Genomic DNA, 20,652 nt, shown 5'->3' with positions numbered 1-20,652 from the left:
TGTCAGACTTCATGCTTGGGTATCTAGGTGGGTGGTGGTACCCCCTGATAAATAGAAAAATGTTTATATTGGGAAAATAATGAGTTTAGGTGGTAAACACCTGTGGACATTCAGGTGGAGCTTTCCATAAAAAGAAGGATACATGATATAAAATATAGGTAACCAACAAGGACCTACTGTATAGCACAGGGAATTATACTCAATATTTTGTAATAACCTATAAGGGAAAAGAATCTGAAAAACAATACATATGTACATATATGTATATATGTATGTATATATATATATATGAATCTCTTCGCTGTACACCTGAAACTAACACAACATTGTAAATCAACTATACTTCAATTTTTAAAAAGGAAGGCTATATGAGCCTATAGCACAGTACTGGAGTCTGGTGCGGAGCTATATATATGGCATTTGAAGTCACAAAAATAAGTAAAATCACCCTGAAAAAGCTATAATATAACAAGAGAGCCAGGGACAGATCCTTGGGAAATATCAACATTTCAGGCTGTACAGAAAGGACCTTAAATAATGCTTATGAAACCAGGAGGATCAAGGAAACCCAGGAAGGTGTTTCAAGTATGAGGTATCATCAAGAGTGTTATTTGCAGCAGCGATGTCAAAAAAGATGGAGTCTAAGTAACAGACAATGGATTTGGGTAGTTTTAGTGGTAGGACCAAACCAGATCACTATGGCTTGAAGAGTGAATGTAGGTTAAAAATGTGGAAGTATCAAATGCAAGCTACTTTGGGGGAAATTCATGGTCAAGAAGAGAAAGAGAAAAACAGAATGATAGCTAGAAGGAGCTACAGGTTCAAAGGAGGCTTTTTGTTTTTTGTATGAGGCAAATGAGAGACTTCACAGTATTCATATACTGAAGGGAAGAGAGAGAGAGGCTGAAGATAACAGGAGTGTATTATTCAAGGTCCAATCAGGAGATGGAAATCACATGTTATTTGACCATACAAAAGCTAATATAAAGAACTGTTAAATATGTATAAAGCTGTTTATCAGGTAATTGAAAAGGTAAGAAGAGGACATAAAGGGATAGGAAAGAAGCAATTGTAAGAAGCATCTAACACTCTTAGGACTGGGAGGCCAACGGAGACAGGTAGCAGATGGAGTTCAAAAAGCCTGAGGGGAATTCAGGAGAGGGAGAGATTTTTTTTGCTAAGATCAATCAAAGAGTATTTTATGAAGATGGCATTGGAGCTGGGCTTCATTATGCAGAAATGAAAGAATATTCCAGAAGTTGTGCAAGTTGCCCATGACCTGGCAAATGGTGGATGCTTAATAAATATTTGTTGAATAGATGAAATGATGAAGGAATAGAGTGAGCAAAAATCTAAAGGAGAAAAGCATGGAAAAATTTGGGGGAACAGTAAGTTTGGCTGGGGCTTGTGTTTGGGACAGGGGCGGGCTGCACAGATAGAACTGGGTGGGGGGCAGATGGCTTTGAAGAACAGGCTAACGAGCTTAGACTTTACTTTAGGAAGCCGCTCAAGTCTGAGTAGGGGAGTGACATGACTAGGGCAATAATTTCCCGAAGGTTGATCTGTGGTACCAAGAAAGCACTGGAAAGAGAAACCGAAACCATCACTTAGAAGGCAAAAAATGATGACCTAGACTGGGGTGACAGTAAAGATTTAAGAGAGGGAATAGACAGGGGACAAAAAGTGGAGCGCGGATTGCTTTAAGTGCTGATTGGAGTTGGGGGAGGAGGGGGAAGCCATTTCTAGGCTATTGGGAGAAATGGCAAAAGAGGAAACAGGTGTAAGAGGAGGAGGTTCTGAAGGGACATGATACGTTCTGTGGGGACAGACTGGACACCCTCGTGCATGGCAAGTTAGCAGTGCACGTCGGCAGCTCGGCGGAGTCCGGGCAGAAGGTGGCGATTTGGAAGTCACCTCACAGAGACTCTGGCCGAGGCCTGTCGCTGGGACATCCGCACCTCAGAGTATGTGAATCCATAGCCAGTCCTCTGGCCAGCTACTGAGGCGGCCCTGCCTCCCGATTTACACTTGTCTCTAGGGCTGGCCCTCAACAACTGGAAGGAGAGGATTCCCAGTGTTTATACTGCCCCGAAGCCCGGGACTTAGGTACAGAGGGCGCACACGGTCTCCTCGGGTACCTACCTCTCCACGCGAAGGGGAAAGGAGCGCCTCGGGAAGCCGAGCGCGCGCTTCCACTGACGCGGCGCACGCGGGCGCGGATTGCGCAGGCGCGGCACGCTGTCGCCTAGCAACCAGGCACAACAGTGGACTAGAGACGCGAGCTGGCTGCAGCCGGTGCAGTTGGCCAGGTCTGAGAAGCCGCTGCCCGGCGGGATCTCCCTGCAGGTAAAGGCGGGAGGGCGGCTGCACCGTTACCCCTGCGGTTTGAAGAGAGGCCCAGGGTAGAGGCCCCAGCAGCCTTTGGGGAAGGAGACAGTGCCCCGCGTGTGGGGGGCATCTGGGGCAACTGAGGGAACACCTCGTAAGGACCGCCGGGTCCCTGCCTTACGCCCGCAGTGTTAGACTGTGGTCCCCGTGGATTTCATAAGCGTGCCGGCCGCCTCCTATTTAACAAAGAGGTGACAAAACTGAGGCCCAGAGTGAGGATCTGAGGGTCTAAGATTCCGTTACTTGACTCTGAGCAACTCAAAAAGTGGGCCCCCAATTGTTCTAGCCCTTCTCAAAATAAATCTCGTTAGAAAATGTTTAAGATCGCATAGGCTGAAAGTTCACAAAGAAGATCAATAAATTCGTGAAAAAATGTGACTCCTTTCCAATAACCAAGAAGATGCATATTCAAAGCAGATTTGTTTTCATGTCCAATGCCGTGAAGTTCATACCTTTTTACCTAGTAGTTATTTTATTACTAGGGATTTCTCCTAAAGAAACAGTTGCAGGTGTGGATGAAAATTTTATTGTCTAAGGATGTTCATTTGCAGCCTTGTCCATAATTCCAGAAAATTGGAAACAAATGCTCAACAACAGGGGACTGGCTAGATGGTGGATTTTAAAATATTATTTTAAATGACATGCTGATCCACTAATGATGATTGAAGCAATAAATGGAGAATGAGATTTCATGAACTTGTCCATTAGTTTAAGAATTTAGTAAGAAAATGGTCCCAGGAAAGGAAGTTGAGAATAGCAAATAGAAATCCAGGTAAGATGTTAAAATCACTATAGAAAATACACAAAAAATGAGCTATATCCAAATAGTGCTGATCTCCCTGAACTTATTTCTGAGTGATTTTTTTTAAATTCCATATTCCCTTCCTTGTTTTCCAAATTCTCTGTAATGAAATGTTCTACCTTTATAAGTGAACAGTAGACACAGAATTATACACTTAAAAATAGTTAAAATGGTAAATTTTATGTGATGTATATTTTAGCACAATAAAAAATCAATGCGCAGGTGGTAAAACAGTCAAGGAAAACAGGTTTAGTTTGCTTCAAAAAGTCAGAGATTTATTTTCTTAATTTGACGTCTCTGTAGCCTTAAAGGGAAATGAGTCTTTAAAGAATAAAATAAGGTAATTTAGTTGTATCACGTTGATTACAAATTATAAAAAAACCTTAGGGTCATCTCTGGGGTACACTGCCCCTGGACTATGTCAGCTGTGTATTTTCTCCCCTGTTAACTGTTATATCCAATATGGTAAAAAAAAAAAAACAAAAAAAAACCAGGGGCTTCCCTGGTGGCGCAGTGGTTGAGAGTCCGCCTGCCGATGCAAGGGACACGGGTTCGTGCACCGGTCCGGGAAGATCCCGCATGCCACGGAGCGGCTGGGCCCGTGAGCCATGGCTGCTGAGCCTGCGCGTCCGGAGCCTGTGCTCCACAACGGGAGAGGCCACAACAGTGAGAGGCCCGCGTACGGCAAAAAAACCTCAAAAACCCCCCAAAACCCGAAATGCTTCCTACTTCACCATATTGCCGAGGGCCAGTTCTCTGTAATCCTGTATGTTTAGGCTACTCCAGCCTCTGTATTTTTGTGTGCAATTACTCAAAACCACTATCCTGAAATGGGAAAAATAAGTTCCTGAGTGAAAATCAGATGACTTCAAGTAACTTTCTATGAGTGTAATTTACTTGCTTCTTGAATGTTATTCATAAGGAATTCTTTTGTAAAGCAAAGGCTGCTATATCTTGGAATTGGTTATAAAGAGCTGTGAAATCTCTTTTTCCTAGAGAAATCATAGGTCAGATTTTCATCTGTCCAGAATAGTCTGTGTGTCTGCCTGAAACATTATAGGCACAAAGTCTGGGATCTGTGTGCTTTTCAAGTATCTGTGAAAGAAAGATATTTGGGGTCTGAAAAAAAGCATTTGGTCTAAAATATGAAAAGAAAATTCAAAAATATTAAGTGTTTTATTAATATTAAAATTACATTTGAAAACAATTTTCTTATTTTGCAAGAATTTCCAGGTGTACAAACTGATGAGTCATTTCAAATGCAAAATTTCAAATCTTTTTTATGATGAAAATTATATTTAACAGGGGATGTGGGTGTATTTTAATGTTTTAACATATTAGGTATAGCATGAGGGAGTGCACAGCATAAGCTTGCCCAGGCCCTCAAGGATCTTGAAATTTATGTGACTTCAAGTTAGGGACCTGGAATAGATGTCTTTCAGAAGTCACCATGAGTTTCTATGAGCATGTGGCTTTTTAACTTATGTGATCAATTCTTGGAGTTGCTGTTGTCCCTTGGCAAGCCATCTGAACTAACCCCGACATTGTAGATTCTCTCCAAAGATTTCCTACTTTCCAAAATTTTCTTGAGGCTATTGTAATTACCTTGAGACTAGAATACACCATCTGAGATTGCCCTAATACCAAACATAACCCCACAAACTCTCATTGGAGAAAACATGAAAGATTTCTAGGGTTATTTATTTATTTATTTATTTTTTGCGGTACGCGGGCCTCTCACTGTTGTGGCCTCTCCCGTTGCGGAGCACAGGCTCCGGATGCGCAGGCTCAGCGGCCATGGCTCACGGGCCTAGCCGCTCCGCGGCATGTGGGATCTTCCTGGACCAGGGCACGAACCCGTGTCCCCTGCATCGGCAGGCGGACTCTCAACCACTGCGCCACCAGGGAAGCCCTAGGGTTATTTTAACAGTCACCATCTTGGAAAGTTCTCTGTACCCAGGTGGAGTTAGTAACCCCAATTTCCCTAGAATACATCTTTTGAGATTCTCAATTACTTTTTTATTGAGCTATGGAATACATTAGAGAAAACATTTTTTTATATGGGAAAATGACACAAATGTTCACTTGGTCTTGGTAGATCTTGGATATCATTCAGAAAACAATTACCCCCAGGAACAACAGAGTTAATGATTTTTATAAATGTCAAATGCCCAGTATGTACCAGACCCTGTTCTAGGTGCTTGGGATAGATCAGTGCAAGAAAGCAGACAAAAATCCCTCCTTTTGTGGCAGAACATTCCTGCAGATCTCAAAAGTAATTTAGATTTAGTCTCCCAAGCCCTACACAAGTGAGCTATAAGCATGGTAAACCATTACCTGTTATGTAAGTAATATTTATGTCATTTATGTCATTAATGTATTCTCCTTTCCAAACTGGAAGCCAGGACAAATGCCCAACAATCTTATCAATAAGTTCCTTTAAAATTGTGAAGTCTGGGATGTAGGTAACATATTTATATATGTATTGCACATATTTGTATATGTGCAATAATTTCTACATGTATTGCCTAGTTTCTTTTTAGGTAAAATTTAGAGGACGAAGTACATCTCCTCCTAGGAATGCAGGTAACTGAGAGATTTGTACATATACAATGTACAAATGACATTTTAACTATTTGTGGCATCTTTTTCCAGAATGGGTAAAAAGATAAAGAAGGAATCAGAGCCCCCTCCCAAGGATGTGGTAAGTTTCTGATTTGAATACTAGCAGCATGTTAACAACCAGTTTTAAAAATAAACTGTTGAAACAGTTTGGCATGTACCAGTATATACATGAGTGCACGGTGGCAGAAGTCCAAAGTCTGACTAATGATAAGATTAGTCAGAGAAATCTAACATTATGTAAACAAACATTTACAACATTGTCATTACTTGATTAGCACAATTAGAGAGTAATTATTAGCTTTTCCAGTATGTGGATGGCATGTTTATAAGCCTAGTTAATGAACAAATAGTTTTGGTTTGTTCTTTCAAATACTTTAAATTTACATTTGCCAGTCTCTCATTAATGTTAATTATCCAAATGAATTTTAAAAAATGACTGGAAGTTATGCTATAGCTGTTAGGTATGTATGTGAGGTTGTCTTAAGATGACTATTTGGACATTAGAAGTCCTGTATTTTCCAATTCTATGGAGAGAAAAATCTGTGTTCATCACCTTTTTCTCTTTCCAGTGCTTGAATAATGCATTCCCCACAACACAAAACCTTGTCTCTCCCTTTTAAAAGCAGGGTTCAACAATGTCCAATAGGTTGGTCATTTGGGACAAGGTGATCTTAGAAGTTGTAAAATAATTTAAAGTGCTCATGGTAAATAAGCATGGATCATACAAAAAATTATTTCCATAGCGGTAGTGATTATAGAAGTAACAAAAATGTTTTATAATAAAAACTTAGTTAAATAAATTATTCCATTTTGATAAAATGTCACTGAATATTTGATAGCATGGGAATATGATCACAATATTTGAATTAAAAAGCTATGATATAAAGAGGAAAGAAATTGAGTTATTTGTAGTGAGGTGGATGGACCTAGAGTCTGTCATACAGAGTGAGGTAAGTCAGAAAGAGAATAACAAATCCCGTATGCTAATGCATATATATGGAATCTAAAAAAATGGCACTGATGAACCTGGGGGCAGGGCAGGAATAAAGACGCAGACGTAGAGAATGGACTTGAGGACACGGGGTGGGGGAAGGGGAAGCTGGGATGAAGTGAGAGAGTAGCGCTGACATATATACACTACCAGATGTAAAATAGATAGCTAGTGGGAAGCAGCCACATAGCACAGGGAGATCAGCTCGGTGCTTTGTGACCACCTAGAGGGGTGGGATAGGGAGGGTGGGAGGGCGATGCAAGAGGGAGGGGATATGGGGATATATGTATACATATGCTGATTCACCTTTTTGTACAGCAGAAACTAACACAACATTGTAAAGCAATTATACTCCAATAAAGATGTAGAAAAAGAACCCATCTGAAAAAAATGGAAACTCACCAATTTTTGGTTTCTGCTATGCTTACTGGGATACTGAGTTAATCAATTTATAAGAAACTACTATTCTTGAACTGTAGTTGTTCTACAGAAAGTGGAGATACAGAACGTATTCTAATCACAAAAAAAAAAGCTATGATAAAAAATTAAAGCAGGGTTTTATTGTCTCTCTTTAAAGTTTATGAACTGATTATGTTAAAAATAGAAAATGTCCTCAATTTTCAATTAAAAAACTTATTTTGAAACAGACATTTGGTGTGGTTGTCTTCAAATAAAATGTGAATGGGAAAAAATTGTGTATAGTCAAAAGACTCGCAGGATTTTACTGTTTGAAAGAATCTGAAGTTAGTGCAGGAATCTTCCTAACAACACTGGAACATTGTGGTTACAAATGTGACCTCTGTCCCAGCTCTGCCTCTCATAAACTGTTATTTTGGTGAAGTTGCCAAATTTGGCCAAGTTATTTCAGCTTTTTTTTTTAATCTCTTAAATGAGAATTGTCATGTCCAAGTCATTTTGGTTGTTCTATCGATTACAATGAGAGTATATGAAGTTCACAGTGCCTGGCACATAGAAAACACTCAATAAATAAGATCTGTTGCCTTTCGAATTCTTTAGATTCTGCTACACACACACACACACACACACACACACACACACCCCTATATAACTTCTGTATGGTCCTTCAATGCAGCTGGAAACAGAGGCTACAGAAGACATGTCTGCCCAGGTCTAGGAAAGCTTTGCAGAGAAGGTCACTGTGGTCTCCTGATATAGATCATCAGTCTGGCTGCTCTCCTTTGGACATACCCCTAAAATGTTCTAAATTCTCTTAATTTTTCACTGCATCTTATTTGCATTACCCTTCTTTTTGCTGCAAAATAGCATTATTGACATCCTATTACTACCAGAAAGTGGAGTCATGAACACAGTACTTGACGACACTTTCTGATTAAAATTAGAATTAAGGAACTATTAAACAATAGATATATTTGTCTAATACACTCTCCATAATTTTATAATGTCTTGCTGGTGTTGTCCTCTGTACTCCAGTCCTTGAGGAGCACAATCAAGGACTGAGAAACAATTCCGATCCTCAAGTTAACAAAAATCTAGCTTTTGCTTCCTTGGGTCACAGCAGTCTTGAGGGCAGCCAAAGGCACGTGTAACAGTGACCATTGCTCTCTGACAATCCCGAGGATCCTTCCATCCTTCCCCTACTCTGATTTTATGTTAATAAAGCTGACAGAGTAGTATTAAAGTATCTAACTGCTGTTCTGTCTTATAAATTCTAATACTTCAAAACACTATAGCACAGTTTAAACTATCTGAACTTGGAATTTGTTCCAAGGTATACCTCTTCAAAGTCTGTGAAAGGTTTGTTGTACAAATTAGAAATAAAAACCAGATTTAAAAGAGGGATATATAAGTGCTTGAAAAAATAAACTTTTCTGTGTCAAGTCATGGCAATTTGCTTCATATATATCTCCTAAAACATTGTTTCCAAAGATTTTTATTTTTATTAGTCTTTCATCTACTGGTTAAAATGGGTAACGGGGACAGAAAAAAAAGTGTGTTTGGTGATAAGGTTAAAACAAAATGCTCCCTTTGCTTTTGTTAGTATTCTCATTGTCAAAGCATACACTAATGTGTGCATTTATGGTTTATTATTCTCTGTTTCTTCTCATAAAGGAGAACACTAGCTAAGAAGATGCCTAAATGGGGGGAAGCTATGGCTTGAATAACCAACACAACTATATTATGCTTTCCCAAATCATTTCCAAGTCTGGCTGAAAGGCTGTTTGTGATGCTTTAACAAAAGGCAGACTTTTTCTGTGGACTGATTGCACAAAAGAATTATTAACAGAAACAACGTTAGTAGGCAATGTTTGGTATAAGGCGTGATATTCGGTAACTGAGTATGGGCTCCAGGGTTATACTGTCCGAGTCTGAATCCTCACCTCACCACCCACCATCTGTGATCTGGGGCAAACCTCCTAACCTTGGTATTCCCCAGTGAGGATGTAATCATGTCCACGGCATACCCACTCACAGCAGCGGGGCAAGGTTAGAGAGGTAAAAGATGCTCAGAACAGTGCCAGGCATTAGATAAGAACTTAGTAAATGTAATTATTAATGATGTAGTTGAGGGTGCTGTCCATCATTGTACAAAACTGTTGAAGTTTGCGCGAACTGTCCAAGGAGGCAGGGGTATCAGCTGTGAAAGCCCATCCGGCCACCGAAGTTCCCAGAGGCCTAGAGCACAGCCATCACAATTCATGGTCAGGTCTTCGAGTTTAAGAGCACGGAAATTTTATTCTCTTGTTTCAGAGGCAGTTGAACTTTAGTGGGTAAATCCACAGTATTTAAACTCACAAGAGACTATGATTTGGCCTTGGAATCTTAGTGGTTAAGTATCAAGTCAACTGAACATTTATGTTAATGGGTCAACGCCTTCCTGCTAGGTGCATACAGGGAACCAGCATGGTGGGTGTTGAATCAGAGGAACGAGCAATAGTGGAAACTGCTCCCTCACCTGGGCAACCAAACCCAGTTCCCTGGAAGAGTGGGATGTCCCCAGGGTCTTGTTTTTCTGGACCCTTTTCATCAGCCTCAGAACTCAACCTTTAACTCTGTCATAGACTGCCAAAACTGCCATAGACTTTTTTTCTAGAAATGAAGCCTCTTAGGGACTTTATTTTCCTATCTTTCTCCCTCATCACAGATGTATGTATAAATAACGTACATATACAAAACTGTATGATAAATGTCGGCTTGCTCACCTTGCTCTAAAGATTTGCTATTTTGATTCAGGTTGTAAAGCAAATGAAAGGCCATTTTAGCGGTTTTCATTTTAACCTTTACCCTTTTGCAGATTTTAAGTGATGTCTAGAGAGTCTGTACTAAAAGTCCATGCTCGAGTGGTGCAGTCTACTTCCTTCTGTTTATCTGTCTCCCTTTTCCTGTGCAATTGGCTTCTCGTGATCGGAGACCACTGACTTGGTAAACACATTCCAACAGAAATCAAAAAAGCCTTTTATTTGCACTTACCGGCAGCATAAAAATCACTCAACTCATGATTCATCTCTTTTCACTGAGTTCAGCTTTATAATTGTATGTTCCTTTAGACTTGTGCTGTCTATGTATACAGTAGCCACTGGCCACATGTGGTTATTTACATTTAAAATAACTAAAATTGTATTAATTAAAATCAACAATAAAAAATAAAAGGAAAAATTCAGTTCCTCAGTCTCATCAGTTACACTTCGAGTGCTCAGGAGCCACATGGGGCCTGTGCCTGCCGCACTGGACAATGCAGGATCGGAACATTTCATCGCAGTTCTGTTGGGCAGCCTTATCCTAAATAGTCTTATTTCCTTAACAGAGGTAGAAAAGCATCTCTACAAGTCTATGGCTTCTCTAATTGACTGGGTTTAAAACTCAAAGCTTAGCCAAAACGCTTCCCCTTTCTTTCATTCTCTTTGTAAATCATTTTAGTTCATCATTTATTCAGTACAGAGCACGAAATTATAATTTCACAACCAGCTTGTTGGTGACTGACTATGAGTTCTTCATGGGAAAGCAGATGGAATCTGTAATTACAGCACAGGATTATATATTTAGTCATGTGGCATTCTGTTATAGCTATCATTTTATTCTCGGCGCCCTTTTTAATAAAAAATTACTATAATGCCGCAGGCTCTGTAGGAGAAACACATGTCATGCCAAGTTTCTCCACTGTCTGCCAAACACTGGTATTTCTCCTCCTTTGACAGCCCTTACAGTGGTAACTCTCACGGTCTCAAAGTTCCTCTTAAGCTTCTTGTACCCCCATCACCTTTTTCTTAAGGATGACCAGAAGATATGGCAAAATACTGAAGCATTTTCTGAACCACTGAAGGAGCATTAAAAGATATTTAAATGTATTTCTACCTACCCTGCTCCTTTGAGAATTGTAGCCATTCTATGGAGATCACGAGAAATCTATGCTTCAACATAGTTTTTTCATTCACGTGCTAGTAAAATCAGCTTTAAAAATACTGAAATAGCAGACGTCTCTGAAGTGGAAGTTCTAAAATGGAAGGAAAGGTAACCAGCCAGGATGCTAGGGAAACTGACTTAAGTGGAAAAGGTGATCTAAGGCTTTGATTCTCAAGGGTTTGGTGGTGGGTTGGGGGCCTTACAAGGGTAGGATGGTGACTGTGGACTCTCTCCCTGTAGAATGCACACCAAAAGTTCTGCACATAATTTCAGAGAGACAAGCTGTCCCTGGAGCCCACTGATGGCTCCGTGAACCGCAGATTTGGAATCTTCTTTTCTGGCATCAACAGACAGTACAACAGTTAAGGCACTTCAAGGCCACAAATATAAAAAAAGAAGTTTCCAGAGGCACTTTAATATATTTCTTTATAGACATTTATTGAGGATTTCCATATACTGGGTATTGTTCTAGGTAGTGGAGATAGAGAAATAACATAATCTTTTGTCTGAAAAAAGTCATTCATTTACTGGACAAATATTGAGTACATACCATATGCCAAATATTCCTTTACATCCTGGGCATATAGATCAGGCCTCAAGGCAACTTACATTCTAGTGGCGGAAACAGTCAATTAACAAATAATGTAATTCAGGTAATGATAAGATTAATGAAATTTTACCTGAGTTTTGTTGAAAAAATCTAGAATTTTAATTCCAAATCATTACTAACTTTTTTTCCTTATTATGTCGTCATTACTTCAGAAATCCCTTCTTAAGAATTACACTGTGATTCAGACCATCATTATCATCCAGTTTAAATATCAATTTATCAATTTATTGATCCACCACTACTGTGTTTATATTTTGTCCTCCCCAATCTTGGCTTAAGTATTTGCCAAGTAATTTGTTTACGTGTACAGTTGATATATTTGTTGAGTTTGTGAATGCCTGAACATGTCTTTTTCACGTATGAGTGATAACTTAGCAAGGTATAAATTTCTAGAGTCACAATCCTTTCCTCTGAACTCTGTTGATTATCCTCAATAGAGGGCTGGTGAAGGGAAGGTCTAGGTCACTTGCTGAGGCCTCATCTTTCCTTATTTTTCAGTAATATTCTGCTTCCTATTACATATTTTCTATTCAGTCAAACTCCTATTTTATCCACCATAAATGCAGCATTCATTACCATTTTAAACCTTCCTGGTGTCATTTTTCCCATTTGAATATCCTTCCTCCTTATCTCAGCCTACCCCATTGTATCCATTCTTCAAATCACATCTAAAATTCTACCACCACCGTGGACCTTTCTCCGTTTATCCCAGTTCAAATTAATTCCCCCTTCCGCATCACAACATTTATTGTCTCTGCCATATGTTTTTGTACTTCATAGTATCCTAGAATTTTACATCTAGAAGAGATCTGAGAGATATAATCCAACTCCCTAATTTTTCAGATTAAAAAAGATGTGGTTAGTGAGCTAGTGATGACTCCAAGTGCTCTGGCATTCTGGGGCTACCCTTTAATGCCTATCTAAGATGTTTCTCAAGCATCAATCACCGGGTATTTTTAATAGTTCTTCCTTAAAATTTCTCTGGATTTCCAGGCCTTTATGCTCTCCTGGTCAGCGTTGCAGACAGCATCCTAGCCATTGCTCTAGGCTCTTCTAGAGGCCATTTTTTCTCACTGGTTCATGTCACTGGAACCTGTAAGTGCAGCAAGCCTGGTGCATATGGCAGACTTTTACTGATGATTTGTCTCCCAAAGAGTCTAAGAGGCTTGAGGCTTTGATAACTCTTTCAGCTTCTAGTACAGAGCTAGACATGCACAAACAACAGCTTCAATTTGGATGTTAGATAATGCTGTCCTAAAATCCAACAGCCATTTTCCCTCCAAGAGGTATTTTTATCCCAGCCACGTCCTTTCGGGTCATTGCTTACTGCCATCTTCTCTATCTTTACTCTTTTAACCTCACACAGTTATATCTCCTTATTCAGAATAACCTATCTCTCCATCCTCTACCCAAAACTGAACATCAATTTTTGCTATGTCTCAAAACACATTAAGATGTCCATTTAGAAAGGGCCAACACAAAGAACCAGGTAAAGCTTTGAAATTCAATTTTTTTTTCCTTTAACATAAGCAGAACCTCCTCCTCCATGGTCTCTGGAAATGGAAGAAAAATAGTGTAATAATTTGTTTTCTCCTTGACCAAACAAAACCCACGGGGGTCATGCATTTGTTATTGTTCATTTCAGCTCCACATGAATTCTCAAGATCTCACAGCAAGATACAGGACTTCTTAAGAGTCCTATACTTTTTCTTTATACTATATTACCTATTCCCCTGTTCCAGATTTTATCCAGTTTTACATTTTGTGATATGCTGTTATCTTTTGCTTTTTAGTTATTTCACATATGTAATTCCTGCTTTTCAAGAGAGGGTGTAGTGGTTAGAAAGCAAGTACTGATCACTGAGACTGTCAGGGCATCTAATACATACAGGTTCTCAAGGATTCTTGTGTATTGGCTAAGAACTATACTAATATATGTTATTTAATGAGCATCTATTATGTGCCGGACAATGTGCTAAGTGCTTTACATATATGATCTCTAATCCGCTCCTTAATCCTTTGCAATAGGTATTATTATACCCGTTATTCAGAGAAGGAAACTGAAATTCTAACAGCTTAAGTAACTAGTTTGGTTCCCCATGGCTAAAATGAGAGACTACACCTGCCGGATTCCAAAATACTTTGCTCTTCCCTCCATACTCCAGGAATTCCAAAGCCGCCAATGTTGACAACTGTAATAGTTTTTAAATAAAAATTTTACAGTGCACTTTGTGGGCAGTGACCACATCCTTTTTGTAAGACTATGCTCTCTTTAAGTTTCAACACACCACTCATGTTTTATGTGCTTTTAAAGCTTGTATGTGGCTCTGATATTTTTCTCTTTGAATTTCAGTTTGATCCCTTAACAATTGAAAGCAAAAAAGCAGCAACCGTGGTGTTAATGCTTAATTCTCCAGAAGAAGAAATTTTGGCTAAAGCATGTGAAGCCATTTATAGATTTGCTTTAAAAGGTTTGGATTTTTTTCAGTTTATCTTTCTATTTCATTAGTTTCTTAAAAATACTTGCTACATAATGGGCACTTTTCTCCCCAGTCTTTAACTTACTTCCTGTCTGATGAATTCTTTCAGACAATCAGAATATTATTTAATGCATCACCTGAAAGTAACATAGCTCCCTATGTGCCTAACCCAGTCTTAAGGAGCAATTTAGTCAATGAGTAGAAGAGTCATTTTGAAGGCTTTATTGCAGTTTAAAAAACTGTAAATGTCACAGGAGCTGAAAGAGCTCCTAAGGATCAAGGCTGGAATAATTTGAGCAACAAAATAAACAAAGTATTGGATTTATAGCCCTATAATTTATATTAAAGAAGAAAATAAATATCCATAAGTCTATACAGACAAATAAATGATTGAATAAGTAAATAAATGGGAGAGAAAAGACAAATCTCCAATGCAGAAGGATCCCAATTTATGCAGATACTCTGCCCTTGAGGAGGTGGGATGCAACTTCTATTCTTTAGGGGCTGTGCATAGTGACATTTTTCCAAAGAGTGCAAGATGGACACAGGGGGAAAAGAGTTAGTTTGTAGCAGAGAAATCTGACAAACACTTCCTCTGCCAGGTGATCGAAATCAACATCAGCAGAGATAAGTCATTTGATAATAAATGCCCTTGACATGACATAATGAAAATGGCACTTCTATGTTATTTTCCCCAAAACCTATAGCCCCAGTCTAAATATGATTTTTTTAAAAAAATAAAACAAATTCCAATTCAGGGACATCCTCCAATTACCTAACCAGTACTCTCAAAACTGTCATAGCTATCAAAAACAAGGAAAGTCTGAGAAACTCTCACAGCCAACAGAAGCTAAGGACACACAGTGACTAAATGTCGTGGGGGATCCTGGATAGGATGCTGGAACAGGAAAAGAAAAACTAACAGTAAGGAAATCTGAATAAACTGTGGAATTTCATTAGTAATAACATATTATTATTGGTTCATTAACTGCATCAAATGTCCCTACTAATGTAAAATGTAAAATAACAGGGGAAACTGGGTGTGGGACACATGGGAAATATCTGTATTATCTTTGAAATTTTTCTGTAAAACTAAAACTGTTGTAAAATATAAAGTTTACTAAAATGTTGTAAATGTTACAAATTAGATTCTGTTGAAAGACTTGTTCATAGAGGATTTACAAACATAAGAGATAGTTACATTTTAGTTCATTCCAAGTGGTGATAAAATCAGACTTTTATTATACTGTGTAACATTGAAATTGGAAATATTTGAAGAGTTTAGTGTAGCTTGGTATTTTTAACAAAACCTTTTTAAACTAAAATGGGAGCAATTTGATTTTAAAGAAATGGTACTTTAAAACATTGTTTGGACCGCCTGGAGGGGTGGGATAGGGAGGGTGGGAGGGAGGGAGACGCAAGAGGGAAGAGATACTGGTACATATGTGTATGTATAACTGATTCACTTTGTTATAAAGCAGAAACTAACACACCATTGTAAAGCAATTATACCCCAATAAAGATGTTAAAAAAAAAAACAAACATTGTTTGGGGGACTTACATGAGAGAACAACAAATCATTCAATTAGCAAATGGTAAAATACTCACCTGGCTAGTCATCACCATCACCTCACTCTAGTCATCGTTGGGAATTCTGATAAAAACCAGAGTGGTTCTGGAAGGTATGGTTCATGAGTAGATTGTGTAGAATACTGGGTCAAATTTCAGGGAGATATTGGATCATGCATCTATAGCACAGAGTCATCGCATGTCATCTCTTTTTATATTGTAAGTCTGATGTTCAGTACTAGCAGTATTTTCTGAAATATTTTCTTAAGTTAAATGATGGGACTTTGCCTTCTTGCCAAGATGAAGTAAGGGGCCAGATTTAACCTCCTTACCAGAACAAGTAAGAAAACAGAAAAATATATAAGAGTTGGCAACACACTGAATATCAGGCCATTGAGAAACAGGAAACAAAGGAAATTAGCCCTCTGATTGCCCCAGCCTATTGATTTCAGAGAGTTTCCAGGCCATAGCCCAGGAATGGGTAACCTGTGCAGAGCCTGGTGGACTCTCTGAGTTGAGACAATAGACCTGAAGATCCAGGAAGATGAAGGCAGCAAGTTTTCAGGACAGAGTAACAGAGAGGAAAGAGTTGCACAGAGAGAGAACTCAGGAGGTCTGTAAAGGCTCCCACTCAAGTGTTCAGCTTGATCCACATGTGTATGTGTGGGGACTACTTGAAGTCAGACAAAGCACTCAACAGGATCAGAGGTAACAGTGCCTAGTGCTCACACAGGGTCAGAAGTAGTGCCTGTTCGCTTCAGCCAGACTGCAAAACCTCAAGATTCATGGAGAATTGTGCAAGTACACAGAAGGGTCTTGCCTCAATAGTTAGAAACAATTAGGCCTAGATTGAGCCCTGTTCTAGTACTATCAAATAAATATTTTAAAAGCAAACCTGAAAGGATCAAACTTTCTCCAGATAACTGTGTCCCAGAACAAACTTCAAGGTAACAACAATATCCATTGCCCAACTAGGTAAAATTCACTATGTCTGGCACCCAGTAAAAAATTACCACGTGTGACAAAAAGCAGGAAAATACAATGCATAATGAGGATATAATTCAATTTGTAAATCAAAACTGACCCAATGTATGTGTAACTTGAGTCTCTGAATAAAGGAGTGAAGAACAGAATAAGTATTTCAGAAAATAATGGTTAAAATTTCCCCCAATTTGATGAAAACTCGAAGCCCCCAGATCCAAGAAGCTTAACGAAACTGAAGCACAATGAATATGAAGAGAACTACAAGGCACATTATAATCAAATTTCTTGAAAAGACTGATAAAGAGAAAATCTTAAAAGCATCCAGAGGAAAAAAATGTTACATTCAGGGTGACAAAAATAAGGATGACAACAGATTTATTATCACAAATGATGCAAGCAAGAAGTCAGTGGAGCAATATCTTTAAACTGAATCACTTTTCTGTGCACCTGAAACTAACACAACATTGTAAATCAACTATATTACAGTAAAAGTTAAAAAAAAAAAAAGTACCGGAAAAAACCCCAAAACTTTCAACCTAGATTTCTACACCCTTCAAAAATATCTTTCAGAAACATAAGTGAAATAAAGTCTTTTTCAAACATTCAAAAACTGAAATAGTTCATTGCAAGCAGACCCACACTACTAATTATATTAAGTAGGTCCTTCAGGCAGAAAGAAAATGGCATCAGATGGAAATATGGATCTACACAAAAGAATAAATATAGAACACTATAAATGGTAACATATAAGGGTTTTTTTGCTTATTATTTAAATCACTTAGAAAGCAAATTGGTTATTTTAAACAAAACTAATAATCATATATTGTGTAGTCTGAAACATGTAAAAGTAAGATATATGACAACAGAACCAAGGTAGAAAGGTGAAAAATGGAAGTATACTATTGTAAGTGTACTATATGTGAAGTAGTATACTACCACTTGAAAGAAGACTGTGCTAAGACATACACTACAGACCCTAATGCAACCACAAAAATAACAAAGCAATGATATCAAATAAGCCAACAAAGGAACAAAATGGAATCATAAAAAATTCAATTCATACAAAGAAGGCAGAAATGAAGAAAAGAAAAACAACAATGAAACACATAAGAAATAAGTAACAAGATGGTATATTTAAACCTAACCACATCAATAATCAAATTAAATGTAAATGGTCTGGATACATCAATTAACAGGGAGAGAGTGTTTTATTAGAAAAAAAGCAAGACCAAACTGCATGATGCCTTCAAGAAATGCACTTAGAATATAATGACACAAATAACTTGAAAGTAAAAGGATGAAAAAGGATATCCTATGCTAGCACTAATCAAAAGAAAGCTGAAGTAGCTATATTAATATCACAAAAATAGACAAAAAAAGAAGTGGTACCAGAGATAAACATGGCCATCTTATAATAATAATAAAGGGGTCAATTAATCAAGATGCTATGAAAAATCCTAAACAATTAATGTACTTAATATCAGACTTTCAGATTACATGAAGCTAGAAATGCAAGGAGAAATAGACATCTACAATTATAGCTGAGGATTTTGATACTCTTCTCTCAATAAGTGAAAGAACCAGTAGACAGTAAATCTGTAAGGATATAGAAGATTTGAACAGCAATATAAATTAATTTAACCTAATTTATATTTATAGAACACTCCAAGAACAGCAGCACTTTTCAAGTGCATACAGGACATTTATCAAAATGGATTATATTCTGGGCCATAAAACAAGCTTTAATAAATTTAAAAGAATTCCAGTCATACAAAATATATGCTATTCCACATTAGAATTAAATTAAAAATCAATAACACAAAGAACTCTGGGCAATCACTAAATAGTCAGAAAGCAAATAACACACTTCTAAATAACCTGCGAGTCGGGGCTTCCATGGTGGCGCAGTGGTTGAGAAGCCGCCTGCCAATGCAGGGTACATGAGTTCGATCCCCGGTCCGGGAAGATACCACATGCTGTGGAGCAACTAAGCCTGTGCGCCACAACTACTGAGCCTGTGCTCTAGAGCCCGTGAGCCACAACTACTGAGCCCGCATGCCACAACTACTAAAGCCCGCACGCCTAGAGCCCGTGCTCCACAACGAGAGAAGCCACCGCAATGAGAAGCCCGTGCGCTGCAATGAAGAGTAAACCCCGCTCACTGCGACTAGAGAAAGCCCGCGTGCAGCAACGAAGACCCAACACAGCCAAAAATAAATAAATTTTTAAAAATAATAATAATTAATAAATAACCTGTGAGTGAAAGTAGAAATCAGAAGGAAAATCCAAATTAAAAATGAAAACACAGCATATAAAAACTTGTAGGATGCTACTAAAAGAGTATTTAGAGAGAAATTTATTGCACCAAGTGCCTGTTAGAAAACAAGAACATCTCTCAAGTCAATGACCTGAGCTTCCACTTTAAGAAAATAGAAAAACAAGAGCTAATTAAACCCAGGCATCAGTAATAAGGATATAATATATACCTGAGCAAAAATCAATGAAACAGAAAACAGAAAAACAGTGGACAAAAGCAGTGAAATGAAAATGTCTAGCCAGATTGATAAGTAAAAAGAGAGAAGACAAATTATTGATGAGGAATAAGAGCATCACTATAGCTCCTATAGATATTAAAAGGATAATCTAAATGTTATGAACAATTTAATGCCAATAAATTCTACAACTTAGATGAATTGGGCAAATTCATTTTAAGACACAAACAAAGCTCATTAAAGAAAAATAGATAGCCTGAATAGCCCCTTATCTATTACAAAAATGGAAATTTGTAATTTAAAAATCTCACAAAGAATATTTTAGGTCCAGATGTTTTCACTGCTGAACTCTGCCATACTATTATGGAAGAAATAATACCAATTATACACAAACTCTTTTAGAAAATTGAAAAAGATGGAATATTTCTCTATTGATTCTATGAAGCCACCATTTATTTAAGTATTCTAAAATTTATCCTTAAATTAAAATTTATTTGGGACTTCCCTGGCGGTCCAGTGGTTAAGACTCCATTCTTCCAATGTAGGGGGCGAGGGTTCCATCCCTGATCAGGGAACTAAGATCCCACATGCTGCATGGCGCAGCAAAAAAAAAAAAAAAAATTTATTTGACAAAATATTTTCATCTAAGAAATTCACTTTTAGAACCCCAATAAAATGCAAACATTATGGAAGGTTTGAGAAGGACGTTTGTAATAGTCAATAATGCATATTTCAGCATATTCTTATCAAGTGACAGATTTAATCATTTAGATACAGGGCAGTTCCACAGGCTATAGGAAGGTACAAGTCTGTGTTCAGAGAACTGAGTTATCAGAATGAACCTATAACTTCAAGTATAAAATATTTTAATTTTATAAGAAAACTGAGGCAAAAATGTTTAAAAGACTTTATTTTACTCAAATTAATTTTGAAAATGAAATATGCATTTTCATAGCTGGTGAAATTGAAAAGCTGAAGTTAATCAGGACCTAAATATTATTCCAGACTTTGCAGAATGATATCCCACTTATTGGGGTAGGGATAAACTGCTTTTACAGTTAGGCCAGATGCTGGCCTTCACTGACCTTCTGGTTCTGGGGCTTCTTGCCACAGCTAAGGAATCCCAGTAACCCCGGTGGCTCTGCTTTGTGTGTGTGCCTCCATGCTGGCTGCAGGCAAACCCACTGGGTGAAAAATGAGCACCCTAAACTCCACCACACTTGAATTTGAAGAGGGGACTCTGTGTGTTAATTTTTATAATTAATTATGCAAGTAAGTATTATTGAGTTTCCATTACATGCCTGGCACTGTGTTAGGCACGACGTTATAAT

At 38.1% G+C, this 20,652-nt stretch overlaps 1 protein-coding gene across 1 annotated transcript in view; it reads left to right on the top strand.

Annotated features, from left to right (window-relative positions):
- The first annotated feature begins 10,490 nt into the window (after positions 1 to 10,490).
- ARMC3 (armadillo repeat containing 3) overlaps positions 10,491 to 20,652 on the top strand; it is an 86,654-nt gene continuing 76,492 nt past the window's right edge. The window contains exons 1-2 of the mRNA XM_089906218.1: positions 10,491 to 10,592; positions 14,150 to 14,267. Coding sequence (XP_089762344.1) covers positions 10,491 to 10,592; positions 14,150 to 14,267 — 220 coding nt within the window. The remainder of the gene's footprint in view (positions 10,593 to 14,149; positions 14,268 to 20,652) is intronic.

Source organism: Delphinapterus leucas, chromosome 2, assembly GCF_059928025.1.
Source record: "Delphinapterus leucas isolate spDelLeu-1000000601 "Yukka" chromosome 2, BTC_Dleu_Yukka2, whole genome shotgun sequence".
Lineage (NCBI taxonomy): Eukaryota > Metazoa > Chordata > Mammalia > Artiodactyla > Monodontidae > Delphinapterus > Delphinapterus leucas.
The sequence above is the reverse complement of the archived record's forward strand: the minus strand, read 5'-3'. Positions and strand labels throughout refer to the sequence as shown.